We start from the raw sequence: 27672 nt of genomic DNA on the forward strand, positions 1-27672 counted from the left end.
AACTAGAATTTTCCACAATAGGCCAATCAATAGAGGTTTTGTTTGTGACAAAAATACAAGTGTGAAACGGACTGTGCCATCATATAAAAGACAGTCTGTAGATATATGCTTATATGTTTCCTACTCCAATTTACCAATAATTAATTTTTTATAAACATTTTTATGCAACAAAGTTTTTTTTTTAGTTTTTTGCAGCTCAGGAATGCTTATGTGTTGAATTAAAAATATTATATTATGTTTAGTGGACTGTATTTTTACTATTTTGATTACAATAATGATTATGATAAATTTGTTATGACATATATCAACATTTTTTTTTAGAACTTTTTCTTGACTACCAAATAAAACCTACTTTGATGCCAAACATGACGTAATGTTTAAAATACATAATGAATGCTTGGGCAACAGAAATTTTATTACATTTGCATATATCACCACTTACAATAATATTAAACTATACTATAACTAACAATACTCAAAATTGTAAACCGCCCTTCATCTCCCGACCTGCCCCCACTACTCGACCGCGTACGCGCACTCGGCCGTTTTTGAGCATGTTTGGAGAAATTTTTCACCTATTTCGCATCATCTTATAGGAAAATTAGAATATACCTTTTGTAGTTTATACTTCTACTTTTAAAATCCTGCTGAAAAATTAAAATCGGACCACCTCCAACGCATCCAGAAACTTACACATAACATATATGCATATATCTACAGACTGTCTTTTACATGATGGCACAGTCCGTTTACTACTAGTATTTTTGTCACAAAATCACTGATTTATTGCTCTATTGATTGGCCTGCAATCACGTTAACCTCATTTAACACTCTGTACATCGAAATGAATCTATACCCTAACTAATATTCTTGTTTATTTCTATCATGTCGTTGACAAGATCCGAATAGTTGAACTCCGTCATGTCAGTATCTTTAAGACTAGAATTGCTGATGGTGTTAGCACTATCACAGTTCTCCGTTTCCAGATTAGTTCGAATCACCTCGTTGGTCTTAAAGGCATCACGAAACCCCACGGGTAAAAAACTTAAATATTTACCGTGTTCCCCCGGAGAGGCCTTGCTTTGAGTGGCGTAAGACTTATTCCTTTCGTACATGGAACTGCACCGGGCCTCGTTCGAAAAAAAACTAATACGGGTGTGTTGGGAGCCCTTAGAGCTGCTGGGGTTTTTCGAAGCGAGCACTGGCCGACCCCTCCTGAGCCCTAAAAAATCCCTGTTGACCTGGGTGACGCCGTCGGAGACCGAGCGCTGCATGTTTCTCATGGAGGGGGGTAGCTTTCTGATGGCGGTGTAGTGGCGAATCTTGATCTCGGTGTCGCAGCCGCAGAAGTCAGAAAAAGTATCCTGGAACAAAAAAAAAGTATATAAAGTTCTCCTCGTTAATTGGCTCAAATAAAAGATTTTTTGCAGTTCCATAAGTGTAACTTTGCCTGCGAGATACGGGCTACAAGTACCTAGGGTTAGTATTTATAAATTGTTAGATCATTCTTTGTTTTTCGATCCTCTTCTTGAAAAGGATTGTATTAACAAATAAGTTAAAAAATGTAACTGTATGAGGCTCATATTTCCTTACTGAAAAGAGTTTTGCCTTTTATTACACTTTTATCGACTGTCTAAAATATTAGAATGAGTTGTTTTAACAGAAGTTATAGAAAATTTTAATATATTGTCAGAAGCACAACATGGTTTTCGGAGAATTCATTCTCAGACCGATCGAAATAACTCATTTAGAGGGAAAAAAGAAAATTGTTACCTGGGCTTTTAATAGTGGAAATGGTAAAGGGGTTTATAATAAACGAAAAAAAAATAAATGCGTGAGTAGGGGTGGCAGAGGGTTAATTTGGGAGGTTGAAAAGTTGTGAAAAATTGTATCATTGGGATTTCTGGCGAAAGTTGACGTCAAACAATAAAGTATCCAATACAAAAGTTATCATGCAAAAATTTAACCTCAAAATTTCCGAGGAAAATGCGTAAAACAGGTTTTTTTCTTATTTTTCGTTTTTTATTTCTTATTTCCGCAAAAATAATTTAATTTTGACGATCTTGGTGAAAGTATGCCTACCTTTTTATGTCTTAAATAACTGCAAATTTTTTTAGACAAAAAAGTCAAGAACATTCCAAGATATTCATTTATTCCGGTCTGAAACACTTTTTTTCAGGGAAAAATTCTACTTAGAACAATCATCGCACAGAGTTCTGCCGGTGATTATTTCTTTAGTTTTGACATATATTTTTTGGTGAAATAAAAAATTTGTAATCACTGTTCAAAAACATGTTCAAAAATGCAAAAATAAATAAAAAATAACTACACCATTCCAAAAATTGAAAAAATGATTACACCATTCAATTCTACGGAAAACAATATAAAAAAACCTGTGTGTGATTGTTTGACCCAAAACTTTATTTTTGTACATAAGTCGAATAGTGAATAAATAAAATAAATAATAATTTTTTCCGTAAGATCGATTAGTGTACTTATTTTTTTTAAATTTGATGAATGCATAGATAAACAGTGTGTCCAAGATAAGGATGGGATAGCATTAGGATCTAGGAAACGGTAAGAGATACGTAGTGGCTCAGGTTAGAAAAAAGCTGTATTTTTTTATACCTAACAATACGCCGAGATATCCGGAAAAACTTGAAATTTGGCAAAATTGTTTAATTTTTTTTCTGGATGTCTAAAAATGAATTTTAAAGTAAATTGCATATTTATAATTCCACTTTTTTCGCTCTGTACAATGCCGTCAACATTTTTGCAATCCTACGTTTCATCTTCAGGTTAATTTTTTTTAAATATGCCGTTGCTATTTTTATGACCAAATCTAAAGTCATTGTTTTAGCTATCACTTAAAATTTTTCCTGAGCGCTTTCAAAATGTCTATTGGATGGAGTCATAACAGTATGAGTATAAGTCAATACCGCACAAAATATACAACATTCATAAATTCGTATTATTTTTTATTAGGTACTACTTTCTAAATTATTGATTAAAAAAAATTTGATATTTTATTGACTTTTACCCACGACCACTACTGTAAATACTTAAAAACACACCGTCTGCGATCAATGTAAGATTCCTATTTCGTACGGTAAAAAAATCGCACAGTTTTCCTAGAAACCGCCTAGCAACGGCCAATACAATACTGTTTTTATTGACCGTTGCTAGGCGGTTGCTAGGAAAACTGTACGATTTTTTTACCAAGCTGTGCGTTTTTTTTACTGTACGACGTAATAGGAATCTTGCATTGATCGCAGACGGTGTGTTTTTAAGTATTTAAAGTAGTGGTTGTAGGTAAAGTATAGTACGTAATACGTGGTGTAATGCAATTACGCACTTATAGAATTACGCACTCGCCGCTACGCGGCGTCGTGCGTAACTTTTCCATTAGTGCGTAAATTGCGTTTTACAACACTTATTACGTAATATACTATTATACTGTTATGACTTCCTCCAATAAAATGACTTTAGATTTTGTCATAAAAATAGCAGCGACGTATTTAAAAAAATTTACCTGATGATGGCCCCTCGAAGACGAAACGTCGGATTGCAAAAATGTTGTCGCCATTGGATAGAGCGAAAAAAGTGGCAATGTAAATATGCAATTTATTTTAAAATTCATTTTCAAATAAAGCCAGGAAAAAAATAAAACGATTTTGTAAAATTTCGGGTTTTCGGGTTTGGCGTCAACAGTAGACTTTGCAGTTAATACTTTGTATTGCTGAAATCTCAAATCATCCAGAGATAATTTATCATTTGAGCATTTGTAATTCGACTTAGATGTTTTCGACTATACAAAAATAAAGTTTTGGGTCAAACAATGAGACACAGTTTTTTTTGTATTGTTTTCTGTAGAATTGAATGGTGTAATCAGTTTTTGGAATTTTTTTAAATTTAAACAAATTATCAACAATTACTGAAAAATTCATTTTTGCACGTCATTTTAAATTTTTTTGCAAATTTCAGCATATTTTTGAACTGTGATTACAGATTTTATTATTTCACCAAAAAGTATGTTAAAAACGAAAAAAAATATCACGGGCTGAACTCTGTACGATGATTTTCCTAAGCAGAATTTTTCTTTGGAAAAAAAGTGTTTCAGACCGGAAAAATGAATATCTCGGAAACTTCTTGATTTTTTTATCTAAATAAAATTGTGGTTATTTAAGACACAGAAAGATATACTTTCATCAAGTTTCGTCAAAATGATGTTCTTTTTGCGGAAATGAGAAACAAAAACGAAAAATCAGAAAAAAACTTGTTTTTCGCATTTTTCTCGGAAATTTTGAAGTAACCTCTATAAAAGTTGTAAATTTTTGCATGATCTACAACTTTTGCATTGGATACTTTTCGGATATGGATTGGATACGTCAACTTTCGCCAGACAATTTTTCACAACTTTTCAACCCCCCAAAATCAACCCTCCGCCACCCCTGCGCACGCATTTATTTTTTTAGGTTTATTATAAGCCCTTTTAGCATTTCTACTCATAAAAGTCCAGGTAACAATTTTTTTTCCTCCATTTGTAATGTGGTTGGACTATCTACTCAACTGCAATCATGTCCTTTATAGAAAAATTATGTATATGAAAATCTCAATAAAAATTAAAAGTGTGTTGGCTTGTTCATGGATTTAAGTAAAGCATTCGATTTAATTGATCATGAAATTTTAGTTCAAAACTTGAAAAATATGGATTGCGTGGAAAAGTTAAAAGCTGGTTAATATCTTCTCTCAGTGACAGATCACAGGTAGTTGCAGTAAATGGATCAATTTCAGAAGTAAATATAAAACTTTAGGTACCTCAAGGTTCCATACTTGGTCCGTTCCTTTTTTTAATTTATATTAATGATTTGTCAACCCACTCTACTAATAACCTAATAATGTTTGCTGATGATTAATCATAGTTGTGTTGTGGAAATAATCACATAGATGCTTTATCCCTTTTACAAAAAGAAATCACAAAATATGGTGAATACTTCAAATTAAAGAAAGAATATCAAAAAGAATTATTAAAATACAAAAGTGAGCTATTCGAAATATATTAGCAATGTCCAGTTTTTGAGCATCAAGCCCACGACTACCAATTGCATTTATGCAAAACGGTCATGGAAGATTTCGATAAAAGCTTACCTACCTACCCGAAATATCATTAGAGTGGACAAAATCTTTTTTGTAATCATAAGCAATATGTTAACTTAGTACACTTAGATGATATTGGGGGACCCTCAAGGCTCTGTACTAGGACCAGTTATCTTTTTTGTTTTACACAAATGACCTACGAGCCCAGGCTCATAATAGTTCGGCCGGTAATAATTTGTAACTATATTTTTGAAGATAATATTAAACTTAAAACAAAGGTGCAAAATTTAATCAAAACTATTACAACTATATTCAAAACTATACTTTTAAGTAGCTGAAACTGAAAATTATAATTAAATTACGTAAAGAAACAAATCAGTATAACAAAAAATGTATTTCACGTGGTAGGTCATAATAGTTCGGCCGCTTATCGTAATTGCCATGAAATCGAGCTGACTAGTTAAAACAAAGCAATTATGAAATATATCAACAAGACAGCTGTCAGTATTAGTTTCAAATCATATTTAAAGCATAATGCCTCGTGGTAAGCCCTTAAGTAAAGATTTTCGTTTGTCCATCATTAATGCCCATAAGAAAGGTATTTCGGCACGTCGAATTTCAGTTTCTCATTCTGTGCCGCGTTCTACCGTTCAAGACATTATCAATTTATATAAAACTACTAATGGAGTTGATCAAAAAATTAAAACCGGCCGACCATCTACAATTACAGAAGCAAATAAAAGAGCTTTACGGAGAATTGTGAAAACAAATCGGAGATCTAACACTAAAGAGATAACTGTTTTATGGAGAGAAAGTATAGCCAAGGATATTTCGTTGTCTACAACTAAAAGGACTATTAGAAAAATAGGATACAAATTTTATAAGGTAAAATTTATTCGTTTTTTTTTTGGTGAAACTGTTGGCATCCAATTTTTTTTTAACAGGCAAAAGAAAAGCCACTACTGACAACTTTACAAAAACGCAACAGACTAAAGTGGGCTCGGGAACATCAGAACTGGACTCAAAGACAGTGGTACAATATAATTTGGAGTGATGAGTCCAAGTTTGATGTTTGTGTGGGCGACTCCCGTAAAAGGGTGTTACGAACATCCAGCGAAGCATTCCATAATGACTGTCTAGTAAAAAATGTAAAGTTCCCAGCATCAGTCATGATATGGGGTTGTATGTCTGCAAAAGGAGTGGGCAAATTACACTTCATCGATGGAATTGTTAACGCCCAAAAATATAAGGAGATATTGGAAGCAAGTTTTTTACCATCTATCGCGCAATGTGCAGCCGATGACGGTGACTTCATGTTCCAACAGGATGGTGCACCTTGTCATACTGCGAAAACTGTGAAGACGTGGTTTCAAGAACATAACATTCCTGTTCTAAAATGGACGTCTTCTAGTCCAGATTTGTCTCCAATCGAGACACTTTGGCACAACATGAAGAAGCAACTTCGAAAAAATCCAGCGCGGACAGTACCCGAATTAAAAGCTACTTTGCAAAATGTATGGAATAATATTCCACCAGAAGAGTGTGCACGACTTGTGGATACAATGCCCAGTAGAATTAAGGCGGTTATTGCTAATAAAGGCGACGTAACGCAATATTAGGTTTTGGCCGAACTATTATGACCCACCACGTGAAATACATTTTTGGTTATACTGATTTGTTTCTTTACGTAATTTAATTATAATTTTCAGTTTCAGCTACTTAAAAGTATAGTTTAGAATATAGTTGTAATAGTTTTGATTAAATTTTGCACCTTTGTTTTAAGTTTAATATTATCTTCAAAAATATAGTTTCAAATTATTACCGGCCGAACTATTATGAGCCTGGGCTCGTAGATTCGCTTTCTACTGACCGAAGTTTATTATGTATGCGGATGATTACTCATTATTGATTCCAGACATAACAATCAAACAGTTGGAACGTAAATGTTATAAACAGCTGTTAAATGACTGGTATAGATCTAATGATCTTTATTTTAATACAGAAACACAAATGTTATAAGATTTCATAACAAACAAATATTTTAAAGCCTTAAGCATAGTCAAAAATGACTCCAACACATTATTATTTTTCCAAAAAATATTGGGCGCCGCAATTGACCAGAATCTCTACTGTGTTCAGTAGGTTAAAAATTAATTTCTATATGTATTTAATAAGGAATTTACGAACATTTCTGTCACATGAGTACCTGATTTATGATTTATCATGCACAGGTATCATCAAGATTGAGATATGGCATATGCTCTTGGGAACTGACTGCTCACGCAATGGATGAGTTCATGGTACGAAAATTAATTATCAGATGTATTCCTGGTACATCTAAGAACTATTCGTACCTAGAATGACCGACAACTTTGCATTAAGTAGAATTTTAATACAATTTTAAGGTATGCTGTTTAATAAACAATAAAATCGCCCCCTTCAATAATAATGTATCTTCTTTCATTTGATATTACAAGCAAATTCAAGTTCATAGCCGTAATCTCAATATTACGAGGCGAAAATCGTTTTCCGAAATACAAAGTATAGAACTGTTTATTTTTAAATGAGGATGAAATATAAAGTGTATTTTTCCAACAGCTTTATGATAAACAGAATGAACTTGCAAATATTTTAAGTCTTCGTTAAATTATTGGTTCTACAAAAACAAATTCTTAAAAATTTTCATTAGGGACATATCAAATAAAGCACCAATAATTAAAAAGTTAATGCTACTTATAATTTTATATAAACATGTGTTAACATTTTATTAAGTTCAATATTAATACTATCGTCATTAAAATAGGAAGGCATATTCCAGTTTTTTTAAAAGTTTACGGTACAGGATGTTTAAGAAAACTATCTCCGTTGACAATAAACAAAAAACATTCAGTAATTACGATGTAAAAATTGAGATAAGCTATAAATAGTTGTTACAAGCTTATTGGCTACCCATTTAAATCAAATTTTCAGATATATTTTTGATAGCGACGAAAAGTAAGTACTACTGATAATAACAATAACAAATAGACAGACTTTCTGTACCTACCTTAAATGCTTTGCGGAACTTCCTGGACATGATGTGGTACAGGAGCGGATTGATGGTAGTGGAAACGAAATACAGCACCCCAGAAGTGTGCATCAAATACAGATAGAAGTTGAAAAAGGCCTGCTGAGCCTCCATTGATGCTCCCGCCAAATAAACAGCCAGCAGTCTTTGAGCGTGAAACGGCGCCCAACAGATAAAAAATGCCGCTACGACAGCAACTGAAAATAAGTTAAGTTGATCTTGAACTAAGTTCAATAGATTGTAACGTGGACTACGCTGAATTTATACAGGGTGTTCTACATACTCTATGACAAACTTTGACAGAATAAATGCATTTTTTTATTTAGTACTTTAACGCTAAGTATCAAATGAATAAACAAAATGACACAAACAGTAATTATTGTTATAGCAACCATCATTTTTATTTAGGTATCAGTCTACTTTGATTGAAATACGAAATTATATTTTTTTAAAATGCTTCCAATGTTCATATAAGTTAAAATTTTTGAAATTATTCCAGCCACCTATGTCAAAGATTGTCATAGAGTTCGCAGAACACCTTGTATAATAGACGTATATTTGGGAATTTGTTGCATCTTTCATTAAATCAACGGCTGTATTTATTATTTATTTCAAATCTGGTGTTGATAAATTGGCTTTACTAATTTTAACTCATTATATTGTTATCGTATAGCTGGTATGCTATGGTAGCTATGGTATAGCTGGACATATAACTAATAAATGTGGAATTTAAGTCCCACTTTAACATAAATCCAGTTATATATCTGATAAATAAGATAAATTATAATAGTGACGCTATTACTGCAACTTTTTAGTTTGAAAAACCATTCGTTATTTAAATAATCTATTGTAGAAACAAATTAATAAAAAATTCGCCTTGAACTGAATTTCGATTGTTTACGGTAAAGAAGAAAATCACCTCTGAAGTCACTGATTTGAAAATAATTGTTATACAGTAGCGAAAATTTATTTTATTTAAAACATATGGTATCGAATTTAAGATCTCTGATAGGAATATCTTTTACATACATATTAAGTTAAATGTATTTTATATCCTACGTTTTCAGGCAAAACAGTATAAGGCACATGCAGAATGTTTCTGAATTGTCTGAAGAAAATTCGCGGGTGTACCTTAGGCATATTTTGAGTAAAATTGTTCCTATAAGCGGATCTGGAGCACGCCTAATGATATCGAATTTCAATAAAGTACAAATTTATAAGGATGTATCCATGATTCTACACAGAGGCTCCAATAAATTTTTTAAAAAAGTTTTTTTACTTTCTAAAAATTTGTAAAGAATATTGAATACATTTTTTAATTACTCATTCAATCTCCAGAAAAACTACATTCTGCCTTTTGAATAGAAACAGAAAATCGAGAAATTAGAAGAAGCAAGTGACTTTCCGTTACCGTTTTTCTAGGTTCAGTATTCGCTAATAATTGTGGAGTACTGGTGTGTTCTTGACTATTTCTAGACGAATAAGGACCTTATCTTGCTGACTAGATAGAAAATTTAAAAGTTTGTTATTTTCTACTCTCCTTTCGCCAATATGACGCCACACATTGCCGTCTTATTAGATTTTCAAAATATGCTGTGCGCATAAGAAAGTGTATGACATAAAGAAGAGTTTGAGCCCTCATACATTTTTATTTTGCTTCAATTTTTGAACACAGGGGAGTAAATGGGACGAGGAACATCTCATATACAGGGTGAGTCATTAATAATGGTACACAGCTCAATGGCAGATTGTTAACGTCAAAATATAGCGATTGAGCCAAATATGCCTTAATCAATTGTTGCTCTTTTTCGTCCTACAGGGTGTTAAAGTTGAACAAATATTTTCGATTTTTTGCTATATTTTAAGTATGTATGAATCGATTGTTTTAAAAATTTGCAGTTTTACGTTTTTTGAGGTGGCAAATACGAATATGCAAATAGTGTTGCGGTCACGTCTAGGGGGCGCTAGTTGTACTATCAATGTAAAAATATGTCTAACTTTTTATATTTTACAATTTTGAATTTTTTAACCAGAAATTGTTGAACTACGTTCAATTCTAAATAAAAAAGGTACACTTGTTACAAATCGATAAACTCAACTGTTTTCGAGATACAGACATTTTCAGTTTTTGAGATTCGTCGGAAATGAGATTAGAAAATTATTTTTTCCAAAGTAGTTGGCATGGACATAATAAGTTAACAGCTGTCACTACAATACCATATTGTTTTCTACTCAGTTTAATTAGGAAGTAGTTTTTCCGTGTCGTTATTTTTTAGAGAAGAGAATATCTTAATAGAAATTTTCCGCATTATTGGATTGGACGCGGTAGCGAAGTACCTTGGCCTGCACGTAGCCCTGTTTTAAATCCGCTGGATTTTTACTTGGTATCTTAAGACCTGCTAATTTTCTAATTTCATTCCCGCCGAAACTCAAAAACTTAAAACGTCTGTATTTGTAACTAATACATCTTTTTTATTTAGAATTGAACATAGTTCAATAATTTGTAGCTAAAAAATTCAAAATTGTAAAGTACAAAAAGTTAGACAGATTTTTACATTGATAGGACAGTATAACTAGCGCCCTCTAGACGTTACCCTAACACTGTTTGCATATTCGTACTTGCCTCCTCAAAAAACGTAAAACTATAAATTTTCAAAACAATCAGTCCATGCATACTTAAAATATAGATAAAAAAAGAAAATATTTTTTCAACTTTAACACCATGTAGAACGAAAAGGAGCAACAATTGATTAAGATATGTTTGGCTCAATCACTATATTTTGACGTTAACAATCTGTACAGATACAGATCTGTACACCCTGTATAATAAACACTTTTCGGAAATTGGATCATATTTCGTAGACGCAATTTAATTCCTTGTTATACAGGGTCGGAAAGTCCCCATGGTTCATTGGCCGTTACGTGAAAGCGATAAAGTAAGTCATAGAAATCCGTGCGATAGAGAAAGATGGCTATAATGATCTTATTTGTGGAAGGGCGAAATGGGCGGTGACTATTAGATGCCTTCATTATAGCCATTTTTCTCTATTTTCTATGACTTTCTTTATCGCTCTCACGTAATGGCCGATGAACCATGAGGACTTTCCGGCCTTGTATAATATACTGATGATAGGTTAATTGCCTGGTGCTTTAATTCCACTAAGCCTAACTGATAGTTAATTCCTGCACATTGAATTTGTATTTGTCTACTAATTAACAAAGTCAGATAATTTATTACAGGTTAATTTATTTTTATATGCAATTTCATTGCGACATTTATCAGTCTAAAACATCTGGGTATGTACCCGCATTGCAAATATTATTACCACACTTGCCAAGGATATCATTAATAGTAGGTAAGTGAACTGGTTATGCTCTCGTCAGTGTACTTGTATCACTTCCATGTAGGTTATTTATATGCATATTCACCTTAAATACCTGCAGACAGATGCATTTACAACGAGGTTCTTATTTTCTAATTGCATAGAAATATTTTAAAATGCAGTAAAAATTTATTTTCTAAATATTTAATAAAGATTTAAACGCACTTCGTAATTAACTTAACTACACCCATAGCTTCAAAATTTAAAGAACCTAAACAGTTATTCAATCAATTCCAAGTTGCTACATTGCAGTATGTGCTACATCTTCAACGGAAATTAATAGAAGAACCAGAACATGTACATCGTGTACATGATATTTTGGATGTTTTTACATGATAGTTTACAATTTTTAATATATTGTGTTGCAAATAATGTTTAATTGTTTAATTTAAACCAACGCCTGTGAACACATACGAATTTAATTTGTTAAAAACATCGTATTTCAACGCTTCTGCTAGATAAGAAAGCCGTATGTGGTCACATGCGGCGTTTGTACTATGTACCTCTTAAGGACGGAAACTGACGCATCCCTGGTTGCCTACATTATACCGAAAAGTAGTAGAAAACAGCCCTTTTTTATTCCAATATAACTTTTTAAAGCAATGGAAGAAAGGAATAGAGGAAAGGATTTCATATCACATTTGGCAAAGTATAAACGAAGACAGTAAAGCAAAAATTAATTGGGTTAGGTAGATAATTCGTGAGAAATTAATTTCTAAATATAAAGGTTTTTTGGACTTTTACAAACAAACGATTATTTCTTCATAGTATTATAGAATTATGTAATCTTTTATATAGTTGTCTTTTAATAAATAAACTAATTAGACTTTATTTCATAGTTTGTTTAACACTTTATTATTTAAAGTTATATTGGAATAAAATTATTAAAAATTATTCATTTATAAGTCACATTATATCTGACCTTTAATTCGCTTGATTTGTAATAGATGCCGCACTAGTAAAAATTAATTTTTGAATGGACTCGGGTTATTTTTAACGAACAGCTGTTGTATTGTGGTCAATTTGGTATAACCTGATTCTGAATTGGTAGTCATGGTTTCTGTTAATTGATACGTAAATATTTAAAGAATGTCATGATCATTTTAGATATATTTTTGTATAAAAGTATATAAGTAACAGTGCAAGTCCATACTATTATATAATTTTAGAAAATATGAAATATAAACAATTTTTAGTTTATTTAAAACCATAATTTATAATTAATATACCTATATTAGTATCTACGGTTAGTGGATAAGAGGGAAAACATTTTTATTTTCTATTCTACTAGAAAAAGTAATTCGTGACAAAAAATATTTTGCTTTTTAATTGAATATGTTTGTCATGAAAAACTGTAATTTATATATATACAGGGTGATCAGAAATTTAACAAAATTAATAACGTTGAAGAATAAACTGCTTTTGTTTTTGATAATATAAAAAAATGTTAATAAGAAAAGTTGTTCATAACGGAAAGTTATGTTATAATTACGATTTGTGAATAAAGCGGCTTACTTTGGTATAAACAGAAATGGAAAATATTATATTTTTAATAATTAATATTAAGTAATCCTTGATAACAAAAATTCGCGTGTTGTTAATATAAATAGAATTTTAACTGTGAATTATGTCCAAAAATTGTGTAAAGAATTATGTACAAAAGGACAATTTGAGACTAAATTTTTTTTATGAGTATTATTCAGTTCACTTCACTTGAAAAAATAGTTATAGGTACTTTAATACCTCCAATATAAACAGAAATTCTGTGGAACAGTGTAGTAATAAATATGTAAATAAACGTAAGTAATAAAGAAATAAATAGAATGGATACAGTAAATCGGGAAAAAATTTAAAAAATCATAAAATAAAATAATTTCTTTTTATTAATTTGTGCTTCTATAATATATTGTGGATCAATACATCTTTTTCCCTGTGGAATATTTTTGTATATTATTTCAGGTAATATACAATTTTTATAAAATTGTTCCAAATTTGTTGCCATTGGTTTTTTCCATAATTCTTCATCTTTCTCAATTTGTTCTACATAGAGCGGGTTGTTTTCACCACTCTAGGTATATTACCAAATAACATATAGACTTCTTCTGGTCATATTTAACTGTCTCTGTATTTGTTATAAACATACATAATTATGCATTTTTACCTATCATGCTTTTAATTTACCATAATGATATATCTAGTCATATACAGGGTGTCTCATAATTAGCTGCCAACCCTGAACAGGCCGATTCTATGATCAAAACTAAGTAAAAAAGTTCATATGAACATAGGTCCGGAAATGCTTCCTAAGGGTACAGGGACCCATTGAAGAGGGAGGAATGGAAATAATTTTTTTGCAATATCTCTCAATCGCGTTGTGATAAATGAATGAAATTTGGTATACTCAGCTAAATTTTGATGAGCAATTTGATGGACTAATCCATTTATTTCCACAAGGTCCATTGGGGTGGGTACGGGGGGGCCCTTGGTACTTTGCGTATGTAACTTTTTCATCTTTGACTTTTTAATAAATTGGACAGCAAATTCCGTTTTCTCGAACTGTTTTACGTTAAAAAGGTACTCTTGTTTCAAATCGTTATTTTTAACGGTTTCTGAGAAAATCGCTCTTGAATTAATCCCACTTTGGTCAATTTCATAGTAATTTAAACAAAATTATCAAGGTATTCTTATGTCAAAGTATTGTCAACCCGATTGCCAATTTAATAGTTCTAAGCGAAAAAAATGGAAGAGTTTACGGGACAAGAGTTAGTTGATATGATATTTATTTATGGCTTTTGCCATGGTAATGCTGCAGCGGCAGAACGCGAGTACGGGAGAAGGTTTCCAAACCGAAGGCTGCCATCAAGGAGGACATTCCCTACGGTATTCCGCAACTTAGCTGCAACCGCCACTTTTCGAAAGGCACCGGGTCAAGGACGTCCCAGGATTAATAGGGAAGCGGAGGTCCTTGACGCTATTGAACAAGATCCTACGACTAGCATACGGAACATTTCAAGGCAAATAAATGTTTCGTATGCTTTCGGCCCACGGTACTACATATCTTAAAGATTTCCTTAACAGAATTGATTAGATGTGCTACTAACATTTCAGATTGGAAGAATATTAAAGCGACAAGGTCTACATGCCTATCACTATCGACGTGTACATGGCTTGATACCAGAAGATTTTGCACCACGTATGCAATTTTGTCGCTGGATTTTGTCGCTGGACAACGAGCAAACTTCCAAAATTTTGTGGTGTGGCGAAGCTACTTTTACCCGAAATGGAAAATTAAATTTTCATAATTCTCATTATTGGGAAGAAGAGAACCCACATGTTGTTCGGAGAACAAACTTCCAGTAACGGTTTTCCATAAATTTATGGGCTGGAATAATTCACGACACTCTGATTGGACCTATTGAAATTCCACAACGTCTCAATTCAAATCTTTATTTAAACTTTCTTCAAGAAAATCTTCCCCAAATTCTCGATGATCTGCCTCTAAATTTACGACGTAACATGTTTTTTCAACACGATGGAGCCCCGGCACATAGTGGTCGCAATGTTCTAAATTTCCTAAACGAAAATTTCGCTGGACGGTGGATAGGGAGGCACGGACCGGTAGCTTGGCCGCCGCGTTCTCCCGACCTAACCCCGCTGGACTTCTTTTTCTGAGGATATCTAAATCAAAAAGTTTACGCCACCGAAGTCGATACCCGTGAGGAATTGCTGCAGCGTATTAATGATGCAGCCAATGAAATTCGTCAAAACCGTTTTAGCATCTTAATAGCTTCGAGAAGTGTTACACGTAAGACAAGACTTTGTATCAGAGAAGGTGGAGGGTTTTTTGAACAGTTTTTTTTTAATTCTTAAAATCTTAAAATCTTTAAATTTAAAATGTACAAATTTTTAAATTTAAAGAAACAAAAACGTATTTGTCATATTTATGAATGGGTATAATGCGATGTAGATTTCGAAAATATAATTATCTCAATTTGTCACAAAACTGCACATACCTGTACGGTCCTTTTTCCGAAACATAGGTCTGTCAAACATGGCTAAAAAAAATAGAAAATATTGCAGAAAAGTGACAATTTTTATTTACTAATTGACCTGTTTCAGCGATTTTTTTAAATTTCAACTGGAAAAAAATATGAACTTTGTTCCATCATTTTTGGATAGTGTATATTATGTACTTATGAATCAATTATTTTTTCTACAACCTTGCATATGCACCTAATTATATTATGATTTAAAGCTACAATAAAAATTTCATCTAAGGACTTCTATTTACGTTGTTGTGTTGAAGTTTACATAGCAGGCGCTTCTCGAGTCCGTAAAACTATTTTTATTTTATTTATTACATCCATAAATCATTTTTCCTTTGAAAGGAAAGTAATAATCAGAAGATTATTAGAATAAATATGTCAAATTTCGTTAGCCTGGTAATTATTCCAATACAAAATAAATGTTTAGATAATAGTATCAAATGAATATCTTTTCAAATATGCAATGTATTATATGGAGGCACATAAAATCTCGTGGTAAAACGAGTAAAAAAATAATAGAAGGGCCAATTTGGTACACGTATTTTACCAGAATGAACTGTGTTTAACTTTTGAATACCATTATATGCTTTGGAGATAAAGATAATATTTAAAAATGAACAGTCTACCTTAAAAAATATTTTTCCTTTTCTAGTACCTGAATAAACTTAAGCCAGACGTCGACTAGCATTTTTTATTTTAATTGAGTAAATTGGCAAAACTATTATATTAGAGATAAATTAATTGGTTAGGGAACAATGTCCTGTCTGACAACATTTTGGGGAAACAACAATTTCATTGATACAATTGCTGCTAATCAGCGGTCGAAATACTGATAAAAGGGTCATTCAATTGTATTGACACCAACCAAATGTAATTGTTAATTGTCCCATCTAATTCATAGTAACTGAGTTAAAGGTTCAATTAATTTTATTTAAATCGAATTACTTTACTTTGTTTCGATCCTGCTATCAAAAAGTTGTTTAAAATCTGAAATCTACTAAGAAAATTGTAAATATTAGTACAAATATTATGTTAACGTTAATGTAATAATATTCTAAAGATCATTTGTGTTTTGTCTTTTTTTTACTTGAGATATAATTTTAGTTTTTTTGGTCATTCTGTACAACCGTTTTTTTTTTTTCATATTTAATAAAACGATATGGTAAACAGAATGATAAATTTCAAAAATATTTGAAAATATAAATGTAATTAGAAATATTCACGTTAGTCAGTAAACAGATATATCTTAATTTTAGTTATTTAATTGGGGCTCAAGGCTCAAGGCCCAAAGTAAGAATTCCCATGTGGAAAATCGAGGTCAGGTATATCCCTCAAAAATCTTATTTGTCTGTTGTCAGTAAAATACGTGAAAAGCTGTCTAGAGAGATATTTCGTATCGCTTGTAAGGAGTTATGGTAACGAGAAATGTGCTAAACTTATAACCTGTCAGTTATTGTTTTTAATATACATTTGACGAACGTATTTTAATGAAATTCTGATAAGGAATTTCATCAGATATTTGTCATACTCGCTTGAAGGATATGTACTTTACCTGTTTCTCATTTCATATTTATTACAAACGAGAATTTGAAAAGATTTGAAATAAAATATGTATATATACTGATCATTTTCTCTTACCAGTTGGAATATATTATTAATTACTTCTCATATTATAATATTTTAGTTTACTAACAGTTCCAATAATGCTTTCGATTATGTAATTAAAGAGATATGGAACTTATGTTCTGTTTGGAAATCACATTTGCCTTAAATGCTAAATAAAATAAATCAAGTTAGAATTAAAACTATGAATTTACCTAATTAATTATTTACTTTATATCACCTTGGAATGGGAAAATTCAAAACCTCGAAATTAATGTTTTTAGATTTGTGCGTCGACTTCCAATATGGTACGATATTAACACCTATGTTTAAAAAAATTGCATTATACAGGTTGTGTATCCTTAGATGGGTACTGCTCTCTTATTGTTGATTTCTTTAGATAGGTAAAATAATTATTGACACAAGTGTTGCATATCATGGATGCCATTGGTAGTGCTCATATTTGTGGCACAAGGTGTTCAAAAAAATTAACACAATGTAAAATTGCTGGAACCTCAAGGAGTAGTTGAATACGAAGTTTTGTTTATATGTTGCTAGGATACGCGTAGGTATGCGGGCCGCTGCATTTGATTTTTCCTAAAATTCTGCTGGTGGTGTACTCTGCCGGCAATTCGGAAAATTAAAACTGCTGGCCTATTCCAGTAGCGGTCTGTGGCGATAGCTATTTTGTCTGTGCTTTAGATCTCATTTTTAGACATTTGCCTATTTTTTCTCAAATGACTCAATTTGAGGGAGGGGAGGGGGTAGGGGGGAAGTCGCCGGGATTAAAAGTATATAACAAGAAAACATAACTTTCTGTGAGTAACCTCGAACAAAAAAATTAAAAAAGCTCCAGTACAATCCGAGAAAACATCGCTCGTAGCTCGAGAACAAAGCTTTTTTTTAGAAAAAATCGCAATAGTTAAAAAGTACTTATTTTTACCCAAAATACATAACCAATGTGTTTCCATATCGATTTTTTAAGTTTTCGCAATTTTGCTAGTTTTTGTTAATAACAAATTACTGACCATTGATACAGAAAAATGTCATTAGATTTAATGTATTTTTCTAAAAGATAATAAAGTAGTTTAGATGTCATAGCCTTGATTTTCGAGAATGACGAAATCTGATTATATTAATTTGTTTAAGGGATACATAATGTTTTTCAATTTCAACCGTTTTCTATGATGCCTCCCGACTTCGTTGTTTTACTTATGTAAAGATTTTTCTAATTCTGCCACCAAACCATTTAAAGCAACCACTGGAGACCGTCGCAGATCACCTAAATTTTCAAGCACGTTTCGAATTTTTGAAAAAAAAAACAGTTATAAATACAAGAGAAAGCTCCAACTGTGTAGAGTAACTGAAACCAGAAGTTGAGTTACCTCCGACAATTGGCTAGAATCGACCTATACTGCAGCCTCAGAACTCAATGTTGAAAAATTTGCGGAGCCACCAGTAGGTGCGATCGAACCTCAACCTTGGTCAGACGTCATTTACCAAGGTTAGTGTTAGTACACCAAGTACAGCTCTCAACTTTGAATATAATTGCATAGTACTGTTTGTATTTAAGCCCATTTCTACGTATATTTATAATTTATACACTTTTTATACCAACAAATATTTGTTATAAATTTTTCAGTCAAGACTTTTACCTTAGACGCAATGGTTACTACCAAGGATTCAATTCAATTCTAGGGACGATACCAAAGTTCCCGTTAGCGAAGAAAAAAAAAACTAGACAGTGAAGGACACAACATAAATTTAAAAACATACCATAAAAAATTTTTCATGGGAATGTATGTACCGATTTGTTGTTTAAAAAACTTAGTTTTAATCAACTGTTTTATGAATATTTCTACTTCATTGTAACTATTTAAAAAATGTCACAGGATCATTTATAACTTAATTGTGTTGTGCAATTACAGAAACATATATTCCTGAAACTGTAGTTACCTCAGAACCTCGCGTGCAAAAACCACAACATTAAAAGAGTGCATTTTTAAAAGAAATAAAGAATTTGTGTCATGTTTCTTTCTAACATCCCATGTATTCTTAACGTTGACCACAACACGCTGAATTTTAACGATAAATTATACGCAACAGTTTCTCTTAAAGGATGTCATATAATTTACGCCACTGTTACAATCAGTCGCCTGATGCAAATCGCATACATTTTACTGTATTAATATGGTGAAATTTTTCCGCGAACAGATATCGTAAAGCTTAACAACCGCAAAATCTGGAGGTTTGAATAATCTGCGGTTTGTTGCATTAAGGGAAATAGGTCATAACTTTGTGGTCTTAACCTGGGAAACAAACGATTCAGTCCAAACTTAAATTGTCTTAGTCTAAAATTTAGACTCTAAATAGATGGTGACACAAGTAAATTGGAATTTGTGAAAACAAAAGTATGAGGCCATATTTGGCAGTGATATCTCGTAAATTTTAATATAAAAGAATTGTTGAACTACTTGAAACAGTAGTAATGAATATATCTTTGCTAAACTAATTAAGTATTAGATTCATTTGCAATAACGGCTTAAATTTCGTCGAACGCAATAAGCATGATAACATAACTCCAATTGGCTTATTTAAGAAGGCTCTATAGCAAATAGGCAACCAACAATACATTTTTATAGATTTTATTACATTCTATAAATATGAATGAATGCACAAATAACAGACTTTCTGCCATACGTAAACAAAACACAATGCACACACGCGACTAGCTGGAAAGCGACAGGTTTCGTCTTGTTCTCTAAAAACGTTGTAGTTCCGCAAACAATTTTCATCTGTTTATGTGAAAATCAAAGTCTTCCTTACATTTTTAACTACTACCTAATATATTTTTGAGTAACAAACAGATGATAATGGTGTCACAAATGGGAAGTCAGTAGTACCTAAGATGGTCATAAGAAGTTTAAATTTTTTTTTATAGTGTTGCACCCATTTTATATTTATGCACTTTCTGGTAGTAATACTAGACATAGTAAGCTCAATTATATATTTTTTCTGTGATTATACCTCTGCGTGAACTAATAAAATCTAGAAAAAAAATATTTTCCACACTGTTTCTCTTTAGATGCGGCGTTGCAAAGGAGTTTTTCTGCAATCATAGCATACCCTAAATATCTGGCAGTTTGAGTGATCAGGAGACCAACACTATGCTTCTAAAAAATCAAGGCTAACATGATTAGTTTTCGAAATATTTGAAAAAAACTTAAATTCTGGAAATCCATTTTTGTTTCATTTCAGCCTTGTTTGAGGTGATATTCAAAAAAGAGTAACACTTTCTCACGGCAACTTTTTGCGCTCTATCAGTTTTTATATGTACCTTTTCGCCTCCACAGGCCCATCATCCTCTTCATTTTTTTTAAATAGATACTCTTGGTAGCTCAACTGTCTAGTATAAATTCGTTGGGTTTATGACCCATATGACCATTTTCTTTGTGCATACCAGTGTAATTATAGCAAAACTAAAAATTATTATTCAAATTAGACATACATTTTGAAGATTTGATTTTAAGCTAAACATTCTTCGTTTATATTCTTATTCTTATACTTGATCAATCAATCCTTTCCACTTTGGTACGAAAACTGATACTTCTACATAAGTAGATAGAAACCAGAATAGTTGAGAATAGTTATGCAATAATAACAATAATCGGTGTTAGTGTTTGTTTATTTGTTTGTTTTATTACATCTGAACTGTATTGTCATAACATTCCTACTATCTGAAATTCTTCTTGATGTTCTCATTGAATATATGTTTATTGTTTTTAAAGTTTATTGCAACAATTTTTGCCTGCTGTTTACGCTTGCAGGTTTTGAAGTTTCATTTGACGAGAGAACCTCAATTTTAATTGGTAATTTTTTCCTCAAAATTAATTAAAATCCAAACGCAATTTTCAGTTCTGAAAGCAGAAACAGATTGATTTCCGAATCGTTAACAACTTATCGGAGTACGTGGAATAATGAGGTGTATTTTTAACTTTTTTTTAAGTTTGCTTTTTCGAGTCAAATATTAATTTAGGCAAAACTAGTCAAAAGAAGCCTATAGCTGATAAATAAATTCCGGAAATATTTAAGAAGTTAGTCACGGTTTCGAATTTAGGAAAATGTAGAGATCCAAATATCGATATAATGTTTGAGAGATACAGAATGTTTTGTTCGTTTTTATATAATGTCAAATAATTTTTTCATTTATATTATTTAATTACGTAAAGAGCTTTTTCGCTCGATTTTCTTTAAATAGAATTCAGTAGCGTACGAGTTATTTTTCTATAACTTATTTTTTTTAAGCACGACCCTAAATATATTTATATTTTTAAAATCTGCTTAAAATTTATTTCCAAATGATATATTGTACATAATGTTTATAAAAAAAAAAAAAAAATTTCAAGGTAAAAACAACAAAAAATTTATATTTCAACTGACATTCATGGTATATTACATCACATGAAGAAACAGTAGAACTAAAGAAAAGTGTGTAAGGTCTTGTCACTGAATATTATTCTAAGTACAATGCAAGTAGATTAGCTAAAAACTTCTTATAATAACTATTATATTAGTAAATAAAAGGAGAACAGTTCAGCAAATCACAGCTGTCCGCTAAATACGTGTTAGCTTTTTGAATTTTGGAATTTCCTGTTGAATAGCGATTTCGTACAAAAATAGAAAAATAAAAGTTTTTTGTCACATTATTTCTTTTACATTTTACATAATTGGTGACCAAGACCTTCATTATAATGTGTGATGCATTATCTGAAAGGTAAATCGAATTCAAAAATCGAAAAATATAAGAGTCACATTAAAAATATATACAAGTTTGGTACATAACTAAAAAATTAGGGGTTATAGAAAAATATCGTTTACGCAATTAGATTTTATGAGAAAAAACTCAATAAATTATAAAAATCAAAAGAATTTCACAAATAAAAAGAGAAATTGGCAATAAAGAAACTCACTTTGTATTTCTTAAAAGAAACAAATTACCGAAATGCCTTTTTCCATGCCAGCAATACGCAATTCAGTTGGTATCCGGATTCGTCCGTGTCGGAGTGTTTTTTGCGTACCACTATTTCCTTTTCTTTAGGTGTTTTCAAGCAAGTGCGCGAAAATTGGATTCGAAGGTGCATATGTTGTAGTTGTTTTGTACTTGTGCGTTTAAAAATTACTGAATTTTGCTTTTTGGTAAGTACCTAAATTATTTGTAATACGTATGATTATTAGGACGACGTGAATCTTTGGGTATTTTGATTACATATTTTTGAAATACGTAATTTGATTAAAAGTTAAGTTCCTGTTTTAAGAGATTCATAATTACTAAAATTCGAGCTAAAATTTAAGCACAACGGTATAGATGAAAGCGGTTATGCTGAAATTGAACTCACCCTCAAAAGTTCCTCCTTCACCAATCTAGCGGGTCTTCCAATGAAGCAGATACAGCGGGGCAGCGAGAACGGAACAATGCAATGGTGGGAGCGGGCTCTTTCACGGAGCAGAAACAGCGGGGGGACACTTTTCGATAACTTTTCTTGACGTGTGGGTTTTTGTTCAATTTCAACCATTCAAGTTTTTGTTTCTGTTTATGACAACCGCGGATATTGTTATATATTTTCATGCGCTCTAAACATTCTGCCCACCGAAAAATATACATATTTTTCATAAACTAAATAACTCTCTAAATCTAAGCAAAAATTAAAAATAGAAACTTATATCTATAAAACAGACTTTAAGACGTTGGTAAAGGACAGAGCTTTACCAGTGGTCGTTTTAGAGTTCCCTGTTTTGTAAAAACAGTAGCAACTCGTGCAATACCGTCTGAACCGGTATGTAATGACTCGATTCGTCCTATCTGCCATTTCAGCGGTGGAAATGAGTCATTTTTTATCAGTACCAAAGTGCCTGGCATGACAGGAGAAGACATTGGTTTCAACCATCTCTGACGCTGTTGCAGCGTATGTAAATATTCTTTATGCCACCTGGACCAGAAATCTTGGTGGAGGCGTTGCAAAAGTTGCCATCGATTTAAAGAATTCAATTTCAGATGTGACAGATCAGGATCAGGAAGAACTGTTAGTGGTTCAAGCGTCAAAAAATGTCCCGGAGTTAGAACTGATAAGTCTTTAGGGTCAGAACTTACCGCACAAAGAGGGCGGGAATTTAATAACGCTTCTATTTGGACAAGTACAGTATAAAACTCTTCGTAAGTTAGAATCTGTTGTCCAATTACTCGATAGAGATGTGTCTTCACTGATTTGACACCTGCTTCTACTAAGCCAGCGAAGTGGGGCGCAGAAGGCGGATTAAAATGCCAATCAAGAGCTTCGCTCTCTGCAGCAATTTTTATTAAATTTTGAATTTGTTTGTTTCCACTTACAAAATTCGTTCCGCAATCACTGTAAATCTTAGAACACCGACCTCTACGAGAAATAAATCGACGAAAAGCTGCAATAAAGGCTTCACTACTTAGATCGGATGCAAGTTCTATGTGTAAGGCTTTTGTAGCGAAACAGACAAACACACATATATATGATTTAAAACTTTTAGCTCCACGAACTTTACCTAACGTAGTTAAAAAAGGTCCTGCATAATCTAATCCAACGCAAGAAAATGGCTTAACCTTACTAATGCGCAGCTCTGGTAAATTTCCCATCGGTGGTTGAAAGGTTTTTGGTGCTAATCTCCAACATTTTTGACAATTTGTAACTATTTTTCGAATAGCGCGTTTTTGAGATAAGATCCAAAAATGTTGTAATAATAAAAACTGTAATGTCTGTACACCTGGATGTAAGTAAGTTATATGGAAATCTTCTATGATTAAATCTGTCAATCGACTATTACGTGGTAAAATAGCGGGATGTTTTTGATCATAAGTTAGTTTAGAATTATAAAGCCGACCACCGACTCGTAAGATACCTTTGTCGTCAATAAAAACATTTAATTTTCTAAACAACTTTGATACAAGCTGGCCTTTTTGTAATTTAGAAATTTCTTCCGCGAATTGAAAATATTGTTCATTTTTAACGCATAAATAAAGCGCTTCGTTCAATTCAAATATGTTAAGAAAACCAGTTTTCTTTGCGGTTCGATGGCGACAGTTAAAAATGAAGCGAATTACATAAGCAAGAATTCTTTTGATTTTTGGCAACGACGAATAAGTTTCTAGTAAAGTAGTGATAAAATTGGGTTGTATAAATGTATGTAAAGTGATTTTTCTCTCCTCAGAGAGAACAATTGGCACTGCATCGGAATTATTACAATTTTTAGAAACTGGCCAAAGCTGTTGTGAACATTTTAACCAGTCCGGACCTGCCCACCATAACCGATTATTTAATAACTCAGATGGTAAAAGTCCTCGGGAAGCACAATCGGCGGGGTTGTCGGCAGACTTAATATGATACCAGTGAGCGGGTGATACCAAATCTTGTATTTGAGATACGCGATTGGCAACGAAGGTTTTCCATCTATGTGGAGAGGACTGTATCCATTGTAAAGCGATAGTAGAATCTGTATATGCGCAGATTTTAGAAAATATTAATTTGTTTTGAAAAGTATTTAAAACAAACGATATTAGTTTCGCGAGTAAAAAAGCAGCTGAAAGTTCCAAGCGAGGTAATGAGATTTTTTTTAAGGGTGCGACTTTTGATTTAGCGGTTATGAAATATGTTTGAAAACTATTATTTTGTTGTACTCGGAAATAAATAACACCAGCGAAACCCTTTTCAGAAGCGTCACAAAATGAATGTAATTCACATGATTGATATTTACCTGGTAATATACGTCGCGGCATATTAAATTTTGACAATAAATTAAGTTCGGATTTGTATTGTAGCCAATTATTGCAAATTGAATTCGGAGGTTGCGAGTCCCAATCAAGTCCAAGACTCCAAAGTTGTTGAATAAAATGTTTAGCGAAAAATGTTACTGGAGTTAAGAATCCTAAAGGGTCAAATATACGAGCAATGTCTGAAAGAATCATACGTTTGGTACATTTGTTTTCTGAAAGTTCAATTTTATAACAGAAGTTATCAGAAGAAGGTTGCCACTGCAAACCCAAAATTTTTATAGTTGCATGCGATTCGGCGTCAAATGAAAGAGACTGAAGTTGAATATGTGACTCCGGCAAGTCTAATAAAAATTCAGGTAAATTACTGGTCCATTTTCTAAGTTCAAAACCACCAGATTTTAACAAATTTATAAGTTGGTCGCGTATAATTTTTGCCTCATGTAGAGAATTACACCCTGTTACAATGTCGTCTACGTAAATGTCATTCTGTAAAACTTTAGAAGCTAGTGGAAATTTAGAGTTTTCATCTAGAGCTAACTGAATAATAGTGCGATTGGCGAGATAAGGCGAACAAGATAATCCAAAAGTTACTCTTTTTAATCGAAAATCTGAAACCGGGTCGTTAGGTGAAAATCTCCATAACATGCGTTGATAATTTTGATGCTTTTCTGCTACCAAAATTTGTGTAAACATACTTTTAATATCACTTGTAAATACTACGGAATGTAGTCTAAAATTCAAAAGAATACCAATAAGATCCTTTTGTAATTTAGGGCCAGGTAAAAGTGAATCATTTAGCGAACCGTTAGAAGTTTTTGCCGAGGCATCAAAAACAACCCTCAGTTTTGTTTTAGTGTTATCTTGTTTGAAAACACAATGATGCGGAATATAAAAAATATTCTTTAGATTTGCGTCTTCATGAACTGGCTCCAAGTAATCGGAATCTAAATATTCTTGTATAAACTCAGAATACTGTTTATAAATATCTGGAGTTGTAAGTAAACGCCGTTCTAGTGAAAGAAATCGACGAAATGCTAGTGATCTAGAATTACTGAAGTCAAAATGAGGCTCCAAATTTTTAAAGGGTAATTCTACACTATATCGACCTGATTCAGTTCTAAAATGTGTTTTCTTAAAAATATTTTCGCATAATTCGTCTTCAGGCGACACAAATTTCAACGAAGGAATTTCCTCTAACTCCCAAAAGCTTTTTATATTGTTATCTAGTGTAAGCAAATCACTATCAGTAGCTAATGAGAAAAGCGAAGTTGTGTTGACACTTGGAGTATCGTTAGATTTAAATTTTCCCATTAGAACCCATCCAAATATAGTGTTAATAGCGATTGGTTCATCAGGATTGCCGACTATACGTCCATGTTGTAATATATTTGGAAAAACGTCAGCACCTAATAATAAATCAATACTATCAGCTTGATAAAACCGAGGATCTGCTAAGTTAATATTAGTTATATGGGACCAATTTTTATTATGTATTGTAGCGGTTGGCATATCCGTACATAATTTGGGCAAAATAATTGCGTCTACATTAATGTTAGGCGAATTTTTTCCAACAGGCTTCATACTACAGGTTACTGCGCCGCGAGAAGTAGTTTCATTCATTGAACTTAAACCTCGTATGGAGAGTGAACAATTAAAGCGGGATAAGCCTAGTCGGCTAAAACATTTTTGAGAAATATAGCTGGTTTGTGAACCGCAATCTAATAAAACACGGACACGTTGATAGTTACCTCGAACATCTAAAATTTCTACAATAGCTGTAGAGAGTAAAACATTAGTAGCAGAAGAAATTATACCACAAAAATTGTTAGATTGCGATGAACAGGCCACAGGTGAATTATCGTTTGAGTTACTAATTTGCGTTGGCCTAGAAATATCAGAAGCGTTACCAGAATCATTTTCTGATTGATTATTTTCGCGAGACAGATGAAGCAGCGTATGATGTCGCAAATTACACTTACGACAGCTAGATGACGACTTACAATTCTTTATGCCGTGTTGCGAACTTAAACAATTTAAACACAAATTGTTTTGTTTAGAAAAATTAAACCTCTCATGCGGAGATTTTGCGTGAAAATTTGAACACTGGTATAAGTTATGATCAGATTTACGACATAAGAAACACTGAATTTTATTAGCTTTATTACTAAAAAATGAAGATGTATTTTTAGTTCTTTGTTTTGTTGAATTATTGTGGACATAACCTTGTCTAACAACGCTTTGTGATCTTGTATTAAATGACAATTTTGTAGTATCTTGTGCATCGCATTGTTTTGAAACAAAGTCTATTAATGATTCGAATGTTGCGTTATCATCATCCTCTGACAATATTTTTAGTTGATAACGTGTCATAGTGTCCTGATCGAGATGTTTTGCAAACATATAAAATAATAGAAAATCCCAATCTTCTACAGGATATTCCATATTTTTTAGAGCAGCTAGATTTTCAGTAAAGGTGTCTAACAAATTTGTTAAGTCAGAATAATGTTTAGAGTTTGAAACAAATGGAGCATCGTCCATGGCTTGCAAGTGAGCAAAGGCAATAATTCTCTTTTTATTATAGCGTTTAAGTAATGAATCGTAAGCAGTGTCATAATTTTCTGCTGATAATTTTATGCGTTGTACGAGAGCTAAAGGAGGACCAGTTAAACAGGAGATCAAATA

General features: G+C 32.2%; 1 protein-coding gene across 1 annotated transcript in view; it reads right to left on the bottom strand.

Moving 5' to 3' along the window:
• Positions 1-611: 611 nt before the first annotated feature.
• Positions 612-27672, bottom strand: part of LOC108906695 (pyrokinin-1 receptor-like) — a 127730-nt gene continuing 100669 nt past the window's right edge. Inside the window, exons 2-3 of the mRNA XM_018710031.2 lie at positions 8144-8361; positions 612-1364 (exon numbers count right to left, since the gene is read on the bottom strand). Coding sequence (XP_018565547.1) covers positions 858-1364; positions 8144-8361 — 725 coding nt within the window. The 3' untranslated portion in view covers positions 612-857. The remainder of the gene's footprint in view (positions 1365-8143; positions 8362-27672) is intronic.

Source organism: Anoplophora glabripennis, unplaced genomic scaffold (assembly GCF_000390285.2).
Source record: "Anoplophora glabripennis isolate ALB-LARVAE unplaced genomic scaffold, Agla_2.0 scaffold64, whole genome shotgun sequence".
Classification (NCBI taxonomy): Eukaryota; Metazoa; Arthropoda; class Insecta; order Coleoptera; family Cerambycidae; genus Anoplophora; species Anoplophora glabripennis.